General features: G+C 34.1%; 1 protein-coding gene and 1 long non-coding RNA gene across 2 annotated transcripts; one reads left to right on the top strand and one right to left on the bottom strand.

Moving 5' to 3' along the window:
• The first annotated feature begins 592 nt into the window (after window positions 1-592).
• On the top strand, window positions 593-12,092 carry LOC145096493 (TMV resistance protein N-like). The gene is made up of 8 exons (XM_079034103.1): window positions 593-1,218; window positions 5,570-6,695; window positions 6,794-7,117; window positions 7,198-8,088; window positions 8,235-8,835; window positions 9,324-9,388; window positions 10,309-10,492; window positions 10,612-12,092. Exons 1-8 carry the CDS (start codon window positions 704-706, stop codon window positions 10,767-10,769), a joined length of 3,864 nt encoding a protein of 1,287 aa, XP_078890229.1. The 5' UTR covers window positions 593-703; the 3' UTR covers window positions 10,770-12,092.
• On the bottom strand, window positions 3,336-4,520 carry LOC145096509 (uncharacterized). Its single transcript, XR_013703917.1, has 3 exons — window positions 4,346-4,520; window positions 3,856-4,014; window positions 3,336-3,506 (listed from the first exon to the last, which is right to left on the bottom strand). It is a non-coding gene; the product is annotated as an uncharacterized LOC145096509 (long non-coding RNA).
• Window positions 12,093-15,768: the final 3,676 nt, after the last annotated feature.

Below are 15,768 nucleotides of genomic sequence, written 5' to 3'. Positions count from 1 at the left end.
TTTAGGGATGAAATATGCAAAAAATAAAACTATTACCCCATGTTAATGAAAAGTGATAAACCCCATGGATGATTATTGTAATTTAGCCTTTATTAAAATACTTGGTTGAGATCGATTAATGTACATTAAGGAAGATTCAAAACAATAATACAGTAACTTATTATATTTTCATATCCAAGGAATATGTATAATATTTTCGATGCGAGAGCTTTTAGCTTTTAACTTTTAAGAAAAAATTCGAATTTAAATACAAAACTTCGTTTGGGAATACAAGTTTGACGCTTTTACTGTAGAACAAAAAAGTTCGAATCCAAAATGCCTCATGAACTAGCTTATAGTTTTTATGTAATTTTACATCTTTAAAAACTTACAACTACTTTTTCCAAATACTTCTACACAAATAAAAGCTACAACGTGGACGTACCCGTTGCCAACTAGTTTTGCCAAACATATCTTAAACTTCATAGATGCTCATGTCTATAGGTATGTTGAAATTGTCAAAGTCAAGAATTTGGACCCCATTTTTTTTAGGAAACTGTTTTTTCAGTTTCTTATAAATCTCTAAGAAAATTCGAAGATAATGCATGTTTATTTATCAATAGCCGTTGTTTCTTGGAGTTCCTCTATAAAAAAAAAAGACTACTTACTTTCATTTTTATTGTAAATCTAGTCTCAAATTAGTCATACCTTCCCATCACTCATAATGGTTAGCAAAGGATCATCTTCTTCATCTACCAATGATCATAAATATGATGTGTTTTTAAGTTTTCGGGGTGCTGATACTCGTTATGGTTTCACACATGAACTCCATAAAGCCCTCCAGAATGTCAATATCTCTACCTTTTTTGATGATGAAGATATGGAAACGGGAGGAGACCTAAAGCCAGAATTGGAGAGTGCGATTAAATCATCTAGGGTTTCAATCGTCGTGCTGTCCAAGACTTATGCTAGTTCATCATGGTGTCTCAATGAATTGATACTGATCCTTGAGCAACGAATAACATCCAACCAAATTGTTATCCCAGTCTTTTACTATGTTGAGCCCACCCATGTCAGGAAGCAACAAGATACCTATGGAGATGCAATGGCTGTACACCAACAGAACATTGGGGCTGAGCCAGATGCAGAGAAAAGACGTCAGTTGGCTGAAAAGATGGATAGATGGATTAAAGCGCTTGAAGCAGTTGCAGATTTAAAAGGGGTGGACGTAAAGGGAAGGTAAACACTTTCTTAACTGCTTCAACTTTGTTTGATTAACCATAAAATTTGAATGCCGTATTTTCTGAATGCATGTTTCTTAAACTTCAGAAAAATACACATATTATCTAATATAGCTAAATTGGACCAATATCTTTCATCTAATTTTTATTTATATATGATATGATAAATTAATGCATTGGACTTTAAAATTGGATAAATTGCTAATTAATGTGAACCCAAGTGGCCAGTGGGCTGCTGCTACTCTTTTTGTTCCCACCTCTTGGTTTACTCGCCAGATTTCTAGAGATAGTCTACAACCCATGCCATTTTCAGCGCTAGAATGGTGCAAACAGTAATTCATCTCCGACCTATTACACCATTTTTTACACAAAAAAATATATTCCTAGTAGGGGTGAGCAAAAACCGCACCGAAATTAAATTTAACCGCAAAAACCGCAACCGATAAACCGCAACCGCAATTAAAACCGATGATGAGGTTTTCTGTTTTTCAAAAACCGCAAATTTGCGGTGCGGTGCGGTTATTAGTTTTCAAAAACCGCAAAAAAACCGCACCGCACCGCATATGTTATATACAATTTTTTTAATTAATTATTAATATATTAAATACTAAAAATAACATAAGTTTCATGGATGAAAGATGGATAAAATACTAGAAGACCAAAATATTGGTGTTTTGTTATGTTTAACTTTGAAAAAAATGGTGAAATTCGACAATTTTAAGATATTTCTTGTAAATTACTATTGATTTGACGTTTTTAAGATATTAGTTGTTTGTAATTTAAGTTGATTGTCTTATACTTTATGGTTTTTTTATTATTACAAGTAATATGTTTGAACTCTTAAAACCGTTTGAGCTCTAAACTGTGGTTAAAAACCACACAAAATAACCGCACCAAATCCATGCGGTTAATAACCGCAACATAGAAAAAACAAAACCACACCGCAAAAATAACCGCCTAACCGCACCGCAAAAATAACCGCACCATGCTGTTTTCAAAATAGATTAACCGCATTTGCGGTTAGTGGTGAGGTTTTAGCTAATAACCGCACCGAACCGCACCGCGCTCACCCCTAATTCCTAGTATAATTACCCTTTTAACTTACACAAATTGTCCAAAAAAAAAACAAAATAAACACCCCTTCAATTTAATTATTAGCTTTTCGTCAATTTGTATGACATCCTTTTTGTTTCAATAGGTTTAGAAAACATATAATATCACAGAGTTTTTAAATTGTTAAATAAATTCAAAACACAATGATTACCACAAAATATTTCATCACTAAGTATTTGATTTTACAAAAAATATTAAAACTTTCAAACAGTTTTGAAACATAAAAGTCAAATTTTATATTTATGATTAACTAATTTCAATATAATTTATAAGGGATATTACAACTTATAATTATTACATCTAAAGTATAACTAGTTAATTAAATAAACTATAAATGTATAAACCTATAACCCGAGGGATATAAATTGCCACTTGAAAGTTTGACACTATTTGGGTGTAAGGGAGTAGTATAACACCAAATTTTGGTGTTATTATATTCGTTTACAACAACATGGTGTTGGGTTGGAGAGAAAGGGTTTATTTTTTTGGTGTCAAAGTTTTTTATTTTTTATTTATTTATTTATTTATTTTTTGTGAAACCTTAATAACTAAAGCTTGTAGATACCGATACGTTGAGAGATACAATTTAAAAAAAAGGAAACATCGATGAATTAACACTTTCATTTAGAGAAAGAAGAAGTGGTTGGCAATTTTAGGCAAGATTTGATAAAAAAAAAAAAAAAAAAAAAAGGCTCCCCCATGTGAATTTCTCTTATCCAATTCCCAGGGCCGGTCCATTGATTTTCTATGCCCAGGGCAAGAAAATAATGCCCTCGACAAGACCACACAAGTCTATTTGTGTTGAATGAGTCTGTAGTGTTTAGGGTGAAGTTTATATATGTAAAAAGTTGATGTAGTTGTTTTAAATTTGTTAAATCTATACAAATGATACTCATTAACGAGTATTTGTAGTTGCTTTCGTTTTATTAAATTTATACAAGCAATACTATCTAGGTTTTGTTCTGATTGCTTTCATTTTATCAATATTATCCAACACCCCGGTTGCCCAAAGTTCTAAATATATAGCAAAAAAGAACACCTCCTCAAAAAAGAGCTCCAAACAATAAACGAACTATCATTGGATTTTCAAAAGCTAGAAAACAAAGAATAACACATTAAAAATACTTTGTGACAGCACCACGCTTCAACTTTTCACTATGCTTCAAGGACTACCTGTAATGACCGGTCACAAACAACAAATCAACAGTAAAAAGACAACACAAAAGCCCATATCTAATACCCCACATGAAATGAAAACCACATGTATAAAAGAAATTACATAAAAAATTACACAAACACTGTAAGAAATAAAAAGACCAAATTGAATTCAGAAACCAAACTCTAAAACAAACCACAAAATTCTGATTAAAATCACATTATTAAAAATTAAACTCACCCAAACAATAGAACTGTCGAAGAGAAATCAGAAATCGAAATATCTAATACGTAACTCTTGAAACAAACCACAAAAATCAGATTAAAAGATGATTGATGGCAGTTTTCACGAGACATAAGAACTTACATTTGATTTGTTGAGAACGATTCTTTCAAGCTCTGCGATAAGACAGCCACACGACTTTAACCAATCAAATTTCGTTGAACTAACACAAGACTCCTCCAGCTACTGTGTGTGGCTTCCTCATGCCATCCAATGTCTTTGAGACTTTGTACATTTTTTTTACTGTAATCAGATGTAGAAGAAATAAAATAGATAACAAATAAAGCAGATTTCGAGATTAAACTTACTTAAATATGATTTCTGAAACAACAATATCTAGCACAAATAGATGAGAAATCTGGTTTGATTTCTGAAAAACTAAAACAACCACCAAGATACAATCACAACAAAATCACTAAATAGGAAATTAAGAATCGATTGACTAATATCGATTGATTGAAAGTGAAATTCGAGAGCTAATATCGATTCTACAAATCAAAAACCAAGATACAAGAAAGAGCTAATATCGATTGACTGAAAGAGTGAAAGTGGAAAATAAAAAACCAGTTCTTACTTTTAGTATCAAAGACGATTCTAGACATTGATTTCTCTATCGATAATAGCGCTAACGAGCAACGAGTTTCTAGGCACGACGTTTCATTTCTCTATGTTGGGAACTAATCGATTGATTGTTTCATGCCTCTTCTTCCCCTGATTTCTTTCTGGTTCGTTAATAGATAATATGTGGGTTAAGTTTATGGGAAATTCTTATATATATAATGGATATTGCTGGACTTATTTGATGCCTTGGGCCTAAGCCCAAGTAGCCCATGTATTGGGCCGGCCCTGAGGCAATTCCTGTTTGTAAGTTAATAGCCTAACGTCTAATTAGTACACCAATAACAATAACAATATCCACTTAATGGGTTAAGATGAGGTTAGATGTAGGTAACTTAATTCTACTAGCGGTTAGGGAGACTACTTCCATTGATCGCCCCATCATAACAATAATACACGATTCCACACTAGATTATCTCCATCATATAAAACATCAACTCACAATCAAGAATAAGTCAATAAGCAAATAATAAGGTGTGAGGCCGTGCAGAAGACAAGGTGATGTAGATGAGGGGTGGGTAATTGGTCCCAAAAAAATACTAACAAAGAAAATTACAAACCACAACGGTCAATGAGGGAAAAATGGTCAATTGTTACAACTCTTACAGATTTCATTTTATGGTGTTAACCGGAGGGACCTTGAACGTAATCAAATTGAGAAAAAGGACCGTTTATGGAAATAACTGTATTTGACTACCGAAACTAAAGAAATCGATAATCCACATGGACAATTTTTTCAGTTTAGTCTATTATAATTCTTACCATTTCAATACCATACCATCGATTACTGTATCACAAGTATTTTAAATACTATGAAAAAACACTTCTACTTCTAGCAGTATAGTATAACCTGGCATGTTGTTTATAGAAATGCTTAGCCACATCAAGATTTTAGCTTGATGAAACTCTAGAAACATAATAAAATTTGGTTTCCCACTAAAGATATATATCTTATATTACATTCATGGCTCTGGTCTTATTATACATTAAAATTATGACCTTATATAGCAGGTGCATATGGTAAGAACTGCAAATATGATATAAGTTTGATGTGAAAAACTTAACTAAACATAATATGATATAAATTTGATTTAGTTCTTTACATAGATTAAATCTATAAATATGGTATTTCAGTTTATTTGGATTGTTCTTTGCGGTTCTTATTAAACTCATGTTTCAGGCCAGAGGCGGAGTTTATTAAAGAAATTGTCAAGGATATCTACAGTAGATTATGTATTTCCTCAAGGATTCCTGTGCCACAACTTTTTGGGATTGACGATTCCATTAATTCTCTGACTTCATGGTTGAATGATGAATCCTCGCATACAGCAGACATTTACACTATTTGGGGTATTGCTGGGATCGGGAAGACGTCTTTAGCCAAATACATCTATCGGTTACACTCTCATGAATTCGACAAAAGCAGCTTCATTGGAGATATTAGTAGGAGATGCAATAGTTTTAATGGTTTGCTTGATTTACAAAAACAACTTTTTGATGACATTTTTAAACCAAATTCAATTCAAGTTCACGAGGTTTCTCTATACATCCCAATGATAGAAAATGCATTAGCCAGTAAAAAGGTGTTTCTTGTTCTTGATGATATTGATAACCTCGACCAATTGAATGCATTACTTGGAAGCAAAGGTTTTCAAGCAGGGAGTAAAATCATCATAACAACAAAGAACAAATGGTTGACAAAGAGTTGTGAACTATTCAAAAGGTCTGCTAAACCCAAGAATACAAAGCACTTTCTTCAAGGCTTAAATACGAATGAATCACGACGACTTCTGTGTTTTCATGCATTCATGTCCAATGATCCCATGACAGGTTATGAAGAGGTGTTAGAAAAACTTGTGATGTATTGTGATGGACATCCATTGGCTCTTGAAGTTTTGGGCAGGTCACTGCATAAAAGAGATGTAGCTTACTGGGAGGGCCACTTGGAAACATTAAAGAAGGAAAATGGTTCCCCTGTAAATAATATACTAAGAATAAGCTTCGACTCTTTGCCGTCCGAAAATGATAAGGACTTGTTTAAGCATATTGCTTGTTTTTTTGTTGGAGTGGATAAATATTTTACTGAAGCAATTTTAAAAGCATGTAATATAAATACAAGTTTTGGGTTCACAAATCTCTTTGACAGATGCCTTCTTAGCATTGAAGAGAATAACATATTGATGATGCATCAGTTGCTTCAAGAGATGGGAAGATACATAGTACGTGAAGAATCACCAAACAAGCCATGGATGCGAAGTCGATTATGGTGTCATGAAGAGTCATTCGAAGTGTTGAAACAACAAAAGGTAAGAGGCCATGTATACTTGTTCAAAGTATTTTTGTATCGTCTATATATACATGGTGATGGCATTTTTTAATTCTTTTGCATTCCTTTTATTCTTAGGGTACCGAAAATGTTTTAGGCCTAGGCCTAGACATGAGATTGCTCAAGAAAGAGAAGTCATGTGGATCAATTGAGTTGAAAACGGATGCCTTGAGTAACATGGTTAATCTAATACTGCTACAACTTAATGATGTGCAAATGAAAGGGACTTACAAGAAATTTCCTGAAAAAATAAGATGGTTGTGTATACATGGGTTTCCTTTGAAGTCGATACCTTCAGACTTACCGATGGATAATCTAGTGGCTCTGGACTTGTCATATAGCAAGTTTGAGTCATTTGACATTTATTGTAGTAATCCAAAACGACCTCGGAAGAGGCAAAAGGTAACACATCTGTCTTTATTATTATTCCATGTTTAGTTGATCAAATTCAATACTATTCTAACTTATCTTCATGTCAGCAGTTGATTGGATCACATTCAAAAGAGATAAGGTTGCTAAGATCATTAAAATTTCTTAATTTAAGTTTCTGTGAAAAGCTTTGTAGTCTGGACTGTTTTGACGGGCTCCCTGCACTTGAGTGGTTAATAGTTACAAATTGCGTTGGTTTGTTGGAGATTTCTGAATCAATTCAGCAATGTGTTGAACTTGTCCATATTAATTTGAGCTACCGCATCAAGCTTGGAAAACTTCCAAGAACCATATGCATGTTAAAGAAGGTTAAAACATTATTGCTAGAGGGCTGTAGAATCGGTCCTCAAATCGAGGTTATGGACATGGATTCATTGGTAAACAAAATTGGTATAAACGCAGAAACATTTTTCTCCGCAATTATGAACTCCATACCAACAGATTCCAAGTTCTTTACGAATTTACCATTATCTTTAGTAAAATTGTGGCTTGGAAATAATAATTTGACCACAAAATCCTTTCCCATGGACTTCAGTTGCCTATCCGTGTTAAAAGAGTTATGTTTAGATGACAATCCTATCAGTTCCATGCCCAATTGTGTGGGAAGCCTTCCTAGACTTGAGCTACTTCATATGGCTGGCTGTAGCATGCTGACGTCAGTCGAGTACCCTCCACCTACACTAAGATATTTGAACCTCCTTTCTATTGATGGCTGGCTACAAAAAGTTGTATTTGATCCAGAAATGTCCCCACTCAGGTTGGGAATGCTTGGACAACAAATAGTAATTCCATGTGATATCCAAGGCATAGTCAAAATTGAACGAATGACAGCTGTTGAGGAAAAGTTATTAGATAGTTTGGGCTGGACTAATCCAGACTTTCCTTACGAGAAGTGCATGGAAACTTTTTTTGCAGATAAAAAACCAGAAGAATCTAAAAATAAGGTTTGTTCTAATTAACTATATATCTTCATTTGTGTGAATATAGTTATATGATTTTTGCTCATTTTATAACCTAGTGTGTGTGTGTGTATATATATATATATATATATATATATATATATATATATATATATATATATATATGACAGATGTGTTATGAATTCGGAATATTCACCACGCATTATATGGGGAAAGAGCAACCGAATTGGATTACAAAACGAAGCAAGGGGCCATCAATATCATTTACCATCCCATCACCTCCTTTCAATCTCAGGGGATTGAATTTGTGCTTTGTAGAGATGCTGCAGGATCTGTTTTCTCCAGATGTGTCAGTGGTTTGTACTTCGCCAACGATTAAAATTAATAATACAACAAAGAACCTCACCTGGATATACACGACTTCTCTTAATGAATTCCAAATAGATGGAGAGTGTCTTATATTGCTAAGCCATTGGATGTTCGGGATAAATGAGATGGAACCTGGTGATCATGTTACTATAACTGGAAAAGTGGACATTGGATCTACGAAGGAGTGTGGGGTGAGTTTTGTGTATGATGATAAAAAAAAGGATGAAGAAGAAGATGTTTTGGGTGATTACAAGTCATGGAATCATATCATTGGTGGAGATCTCTCCGGATTTCAGTTAACAACAGGAGAATATATCTTAGACTTTGGAGGATATGAGCGGGACGACATTGCAATTGACAATTCTTTATATGAATTTGTTGGAAACGGTGCAGTCTATAAAGGTAGATGTCGTTACTATTAAAATTACTTTTTCTTGTGCCTTGCGTACGTATTACTTTTTATCTATTTTTTATGCACCAAGAACATAGTGGAAAATTGGAAATGAGGCAACCCACAATACTATATATCCAACAACATCCATGAGTTATTTAAAAACCTAATTATTTTAAATAAATGGATCATTGATCCAAACAAAGACTTTTATTACTGGTTTTATCAATTTTTAAAATATAAGTTCATTTTTATCGAATATAGAAACTTAGAGTTCTCCTTTACTTTTTAAATGGATCGACCCTGGTGGATAATGAATAGACACTATGTTTTGATCTGCCTAAATAGGATGATTTGTTGACAAGTTTTTTAATATGTTGGATCACATAAATATATTGGATCGGATTAGATCAGGTTCAAAGTCATCATTGTGAGGCCTAGCTACTAGTGGATGTATGCGCATTATAATTAACATATTATTTTTTATCTCTTTTATCAGAAAAGCAAATGTGGTTTAGAGCTTTCCCCCAAAAGAAGTCCGACATAGATGGTCACACACTTGAGGTATATTTCTGTATATACCCAAACGTTTTTACAACTTGAATAAAAAGGCACACATGCACAACCAATTCAATATGTTATCAAACAAACTTCTTAAATATTGATTAGTGATGTAACAAAATAAAAGGAGTTATAACCTTGAAATATATGCTTGGAAATTGACAAAAAGAAAAAGAAAAAAACCAGCTAACATTAATTTTACCAATGATTTGAATCAAAGGAAATCCATGGGTAAAACCCATTACCATGGATTTGACCCCTGGGTAAAGTGGCTGCTTATCTGCTTTGTTGTTGTGTACTTGTTTAGAGTATCCACAATGGTGAGTTTAATGGGAGAGTTGAATGAGGTGGCAAGTCCATGTGTCATTCAATGGATGAAACTCAACCATTGTGAGATGCCACCTTGGCATAAGGCAGTCAATGGATTTGGAGTTCAATGGTCATTGAACCCTTCAACGGGAAAAAGAAAAGTTTTAATCCTTAAATATTTACTATAAATTATATTTTGTAACATTCTATTAAACTTTGTAGAGTTCAATGCATTGCAGAGAAAACAATAATAGAGTTATATGAATTTAAGAATGATGATGTGGCAATCCATTAAACTCTACGGATTTCAATGCATTGTGGATGCCCTTATGATGTATAATTGGAGGCCATCATAGATGGGCTTAAAGGAAATTTGTCCCAAAATCTTGTCGATTGGGGGAAGATTCTCTGTACCTATCTGTATTTTTTTTGACCGGGGGTTTTAGAACCGAACACTTTCTCATATTTTGTACCTTATCTTCGAGGGGGTTTCTTGATAAAGATTAATCAGTTTTTGCAAGTAGGTTTAACTTTTTAATAGATATAATATACATAATATCATTTCCTAAGTCAAAAAGATTAAATATACCATTATTTCTTTAACACTGGAGCAGGAACAAGACAATGGCTTTGTGAAAGAAGGGAAGAATACCATCGTTGGGGACAACAGCAGTGGTATCTCATTCAAATCTGATGATGAAGGTTCTATTGGCAAGGAAGAAAATAGTCATGGGTGCAAGGATAACTTACCTCCGTTCAATCTTAGTGTTCTTCAATATCTGGATTGTTTACTCGAAGGTATATCCTACTAATGGTGGAAATTCATGTACAAAGTAGTCAACTAGTCATGCTAGCTACTGAAAGTCATTATTACTCGATGGTAGTCCTACTATTTCTAATCTCTATTTTTTTTGTAGGTCCTGACGGAGAGCAACTGTTTTCTTTCCCCTTGGAAAACATGAGGGATTTAGATGACATTCTCCAGCTTGGTTCTTCTGATGAACAAGATGATGCGGAGGTGGATTACATGAAGTCATCGGAGCCCAGCTCTTCAGGAACGAACTCAAAAGGGTAAAAAGAAGACTGCTAATGATGTGAGATAACCAGAATTTGAGATCTAGAAGCCGTCAGAGGTGCCAGTTTATGGATCTGGAGCAGATATTGGAATTTCCTTCTTATGTTGAGAAGGAACTGTGTATTGATAAAGGTAAAAGCTATTGATGTAACTGAGGGGACGTGTGAGCAACAACGCTCTTGGTATCTCAATAATACGAGGACAATTGAAGCCGAGCATTATGAGTTGGAGTTTGGAAAGTCAATTGGAGCACTCAGAAGCTCTAAGAGAAGAAGCTCACGTAATGAATTTTTCGTTGGAAGAGTCCAAATCTGAACTTGCGAGTAGACTAGAGGTGTTGGAGTCTGAAAAGAAGCAGTTGGAAGAAAAGATTGTCATGCTGGAGGCTGCTGATGCTGAACGAATGGAGCAGTTGAAAGTTGCCACAGAGGGCTTAACTATGTGCTGTGCCGATATTGAGTGGGTCTTAACTGTGTGTTGCATGATTTTCTTTTAATCTAGCTACGAGTCCTTTTGTCTTTCATCCAAGATTCAGGTTCTGTTTGGGTAGGTTGTTTGGTTAGATCCTCAGGGTGCTAGTTTGTTGGTGCCTCAGTGGGATGTTTTGGTTCAAGTCTCACATTGCTTCGTGAGTGGATTCCCAATTTTGTTGATGAAATGTTTCTAAAACTAGACCTGAAAATCACGAAGCGCGGAAGTGATACTTGATCAGTTATAGATTTATCAGTATTCTGCATGATAGCGAAAATCACACAATCAACATGCTAGATAAGAAAAATGTTGTGAATACTAGTGATAAAGAATGAAGGAAACTTGACTTAATTGGCAGGAGCACCTATGAGGAGGTATAACATCCTCCTCTTGAAAAATTATGATCAAAGGCCTTACAGAATGTGTAATTTTGACTTCAATATTGTAAAATAACTAAACTGAAGGTACTCGCACCACTACTGGAAAATTGGTAATAGAGTACACCCCCATCTAATACGGTTGTAAAAAAACCCGTATTATAAAGGGATAAATAAATATAATACACACAATTGCAGCATCTAATACGGTCAATGAGATGTACTAGAAACAAAATCAAATAACTAAAAAAATACGCCCCCATTTTGATTAAGTACGACTAATACATAAACATGATCAACTTCCTCTTTAGTTAGAAATCCAACTTTAATGCCTTTATCCTTGCTGCTACAACTTTGATCCTGTTTTCAACTATTAAAGTATTTGTCCCTGGAAAACCTCCTGTTGACTACCAAGGAGCTAGAGAAGCAAAACCAATCACAGAATTTGCACTCAAACAAGTGAAGACACTCCTTAAAGACAAATTAAGTGGAAAAACTACAATTACTGAATCAAGTGTACAGGTTTGTATGATGATATAAAACCATTATTCTCAAAGGAATGGAATTGATAGGGGAATGGAATGACTGATTCCATTCTTGTCATAGAAAAGAAAAGAGAGGTACATAACAGAAGCATATAGAGATGTGCATCAAAAAAGTGTACAAGTTTGTCTGATGATATAAAAGTACAATTTTACCCTTGGGGTAATATATTTTTAATTTGACCATTTTGCCCCTTTATAGGCCATGAAAGCACAAATGGGCGATCTTGGACAGAGCTTAGGAATGACCCAAGGTTTGGGCAACCAGTTCAAGCAATAATCGAATTCCCATTTTGCCCTCATCCTTCAGAAAGCTGTAGTTTTGTAGACTAACTATGCCAAAAGGTCAATATTACCCCTCAATTTTTAATAATAATAATTGTAGCAGTTCTTGTTCAGTTTATTGATTCAGCCACTTGACTATTTTCTGTATTTTATCGTTTTTATTTTCTGTATTTTCATCCTTTTTTGTAAGAAGAATTGTGGGGTAACACAAGTGACTTTTTTTATTTTTATTTTTTATTATTTTAGGTTTGTTATCGGTTTATTTTAAAAAATTACCAAACATCAAAAACCAATAACCAGATGAGGTTCAAGTTTCAATAGATTACATGCAAAGTTTGGACCTTAAAAATGGTCAAATAGAATGAACAGATTACATTCAAATGATTTTTCTTTAAAAATTTTTGTTTTATTTTCTGTATTAAACATAATGAAAGCTTGTTATAACCAAAGGTCATAAACAAAATAACTTTTCCAATTTAATTAGAATAAGAAATTTTAGATTATTATTGTAAAAAGGATGAATCTTTTGTAGTTTATATTTTACAGTGTACTCTATAGATTATTTTTAAATACAATTAATGAACTTTTATTCCATGTCGAGTACAAGGGAAGAAAATACCATGAGGCAATTAAATTCAATAGGATATTTTTATGAGTAAAAATACTTGAAATAAAAAATTAAATAAGTTCATTTGATTAAGCCCCGCAGCAGAATTCATTCTTTGAGACTCTTTCTCCCTTTGAGACGCTTCCGGCATATGACCAAACAAATTCATCGCCATTTTCGCTCTATTACTTAGAGTTGTTTATACGAAACCTTAGCCTTCGGTCGACGACGCCTCCGCCTCTGGCCAACGACGCCTCCGCCTCCGGTTGACGACGCCTCCACCTCCGGTCTCCAGTCGACGAGACTGACGAAGTCTCCTACTCCGGCCTACAGCCGCTTCTGCCTCCTTCTTTCACGTTGTTAACAGGTACGCTCAGGCTTTGGGTGTAGTTGATTTATTCGTTGATTAATGTTGTGTTTATGACAATGTCTTCTCTGTGTACGAAATATTACTTCATATTTCTGGTTGATAACCCTAGAAAGCATCATCGACTCTGTTTTGAACTTCATCTGCTGTTGCTCCAAAAAGAAAAAATTGTCCTCTCCAACTTCCTTCCTAATTTCACCATTAGCCCCATCTAATGTTCCTATAATCAGGCATCCATTGAGTGCAGATTTCATATTAAGAATATTTCAAAACCACTCAATGATCACACATCCTCCTCTATAACTATTCGATTTCACATTATAATTTTGTTAAAGTTCACATTTATTGCTTAATTATATAGAAACCAATATTTAGAAAAGCTAGATTTTTCATCAAATGTTGACCAAGATATATGCTTATAGCTGTGAGAGCTGCAGTATCAGCATTTCGTAGGGAAGAAGAATCACAAGTTCACCATTCATCTAAAAGAAGAAGAGAGAGATCAGATCAGGTTTGTCCATTTTTCTTTGTAGAACTCCATGTTAAAGAGGTAATTTGGTAATTTAGTTTCAGACATAATAGTAGTAACCTGCATTGTATGGATTCAGGACAGGGTTAATTATGGTGATTCAATGTTCATGGAGACACCACGAGGCAAAGGTCTTTAATTCCCATTTTCTGTTGTTGATCGTGTTATTATAAAGTCCAATATCGCTCATTAGCTAAGGTTTCTGATACTTCATCATCACAGCAAACTTCAAGTAAGATAACACCCAATTGGCTCTAAACCCATGTGGCATCTTTAAATGTATCATGTTTCAAATGTATATGTGTGTGTGTTCTAAAGATAATTGTGTTGGATATAGTGTCTAAGTCCATAACTATATTTGGTATGTACTTGACCCGACCCGGCATGGTCCATTTGGGTTGCACTTCACCCAAACAATTTGTGGATAATATTTGAGAATAGTACAAGTTATGATTTATTAATATATTATAAGTTCTAATATATTAATATAAGATCATATTATTTAATTAGTAGTGATCTATAATTAATCTAGGATTAATTTAGTGATCAAAGATATTACTAATTAAATATGGGCTTCTATATTTATATAGTGTGGGCTTATGCTTATTTGGAATGGGCTAGGCTTGCATGGAAAAGTCCATGGATACTCCATGGAGCTTTAACCCATGGATCTCATGGAAATGAAGAGACATGGGTATTAGGGTTTACATGGATGTAACCCTAATCCACCACACTATATAAAGGAGGTCTTGGTTCTTGAAATGACACTAGTTGACACTTGTTGAGGTGAGGGCAATTTCAAGATAGTAGTAACTATTCTCTCAAAGTTCCAAGTTTGTGGTGATTTGTGACTTTCATTTGAGGCATCCACACTATTGGTGCTAGGCTCTAAAACTCCAAGCAATCAACTACAACTACAAGGTAAGTATTTCTACTAGCTTTATTTGATTCATGTTCCCCATGCCATGCTAGTTAGGATATAAACCTTGGAAAATTAATTATTTGCATGTATCTTAGACAAACATAGATCCAAGGTTTATTAGGGTTGCATGTACACTTAGGAAGTGTTAGAATGCTCAAAACCCATCAGTAGTATCAGAGCTTAGGCTTGTTTGTTTGATACTTGATGCAATATGTTGGAAAAAGTCGAAAAACTTGCTGTCTGACTGCTGGACTCGCCGAGTCCATGGGGGGACTCGCCGAGTTCACTTGTATCTTCAACCTACTCGCCAAGTAGGTTCATGCACTCGGCGAGTAGGGTCGACAGAGTGCAGATTTTCGACTTTAGTTGCTGGAAATGGATTAGAAACATTACCCTAACCTGTTTTGGTACTTGAAAACTTGTTTTAGATGGTGTAATGTCTTTTCTAATTCATTTACAACAACTAGTTATCAAAATTACAAAGATTAAGTGTGATTTTGATGTATGAAAGTGTTCATGTTCATGCTCTTGTTCTTATGATGTTTAGATGATCATAGGAATTATTTGTAACCTATGTGGTAGATTAATTCTTGATCATAATGTGTTTTAATGGAGTCCATAACTTGTCCTCAAGTTATGGAAAACCAAAAGTCTCTTGGATTAAAAACCATTAAAATAACACACGAGTTAGAAAAATGAAGAGTCTTCATTTTATTACTCTATTAAACTCATAAGTTACAAGAAAAGAAAAGTTTTGAAAGTTTACAAAACTTGCCCTCAAGTTTTGGAACAAGTAAAGTCAAGTTAAAACTTTAGTTCCAACCCCTAGAATTTTAAAAGTTAAAATTCAACCCTTATACTTATATTATTATGATTTAATAATTGTATATATATGTATA

The sequence above is a fragment of the Lactuca serriola genome, chromosome 1 (genome assembly GCF_051521515.1).
Source record: "Lactuca serriola cultivar US96UC23 chromosome 1, Lser_US96UC23_V15, whole genome shotgun sequence".
In the NCBI taxonomy this organism is placed as follows: domain Eukaryota; kingdom Viridiplantae; phylum Streptophyta; class Magnoliopsida; order Asterales; family Asteraceae; genus Lactuca; species Lactuca serriola.
Note: the sequence above shows the minus strand (reverse complement) of the source record. Positions and strands in the feature narration are given on the sequence as shown.

Excerpts from the sequence above, each read along its gene's own strand:
- LOC145096493 (XM_079034103.1), top strand. The coding sequence starts at position 704 with ATGGTTAGCAAAGGATCATCTTCTTCATCTACCAATGATCATAAATAT. Across the intron at positions 1,219-5,569 it reads GGGGTGGACGTAAAGGGAAG|GCCAGAGGCGGAGTTTATTA; the intron begins GTAAACACTTTC and ends CTCATGTTTCAG. Across the intron at positions 7,118-7,197 it reads GACCTCGGAAGAGGCAAAAG|TTGATTGGATCACATTCAAA; the intron begins GTAACACATCTG and ends TCATGTCAGCAG.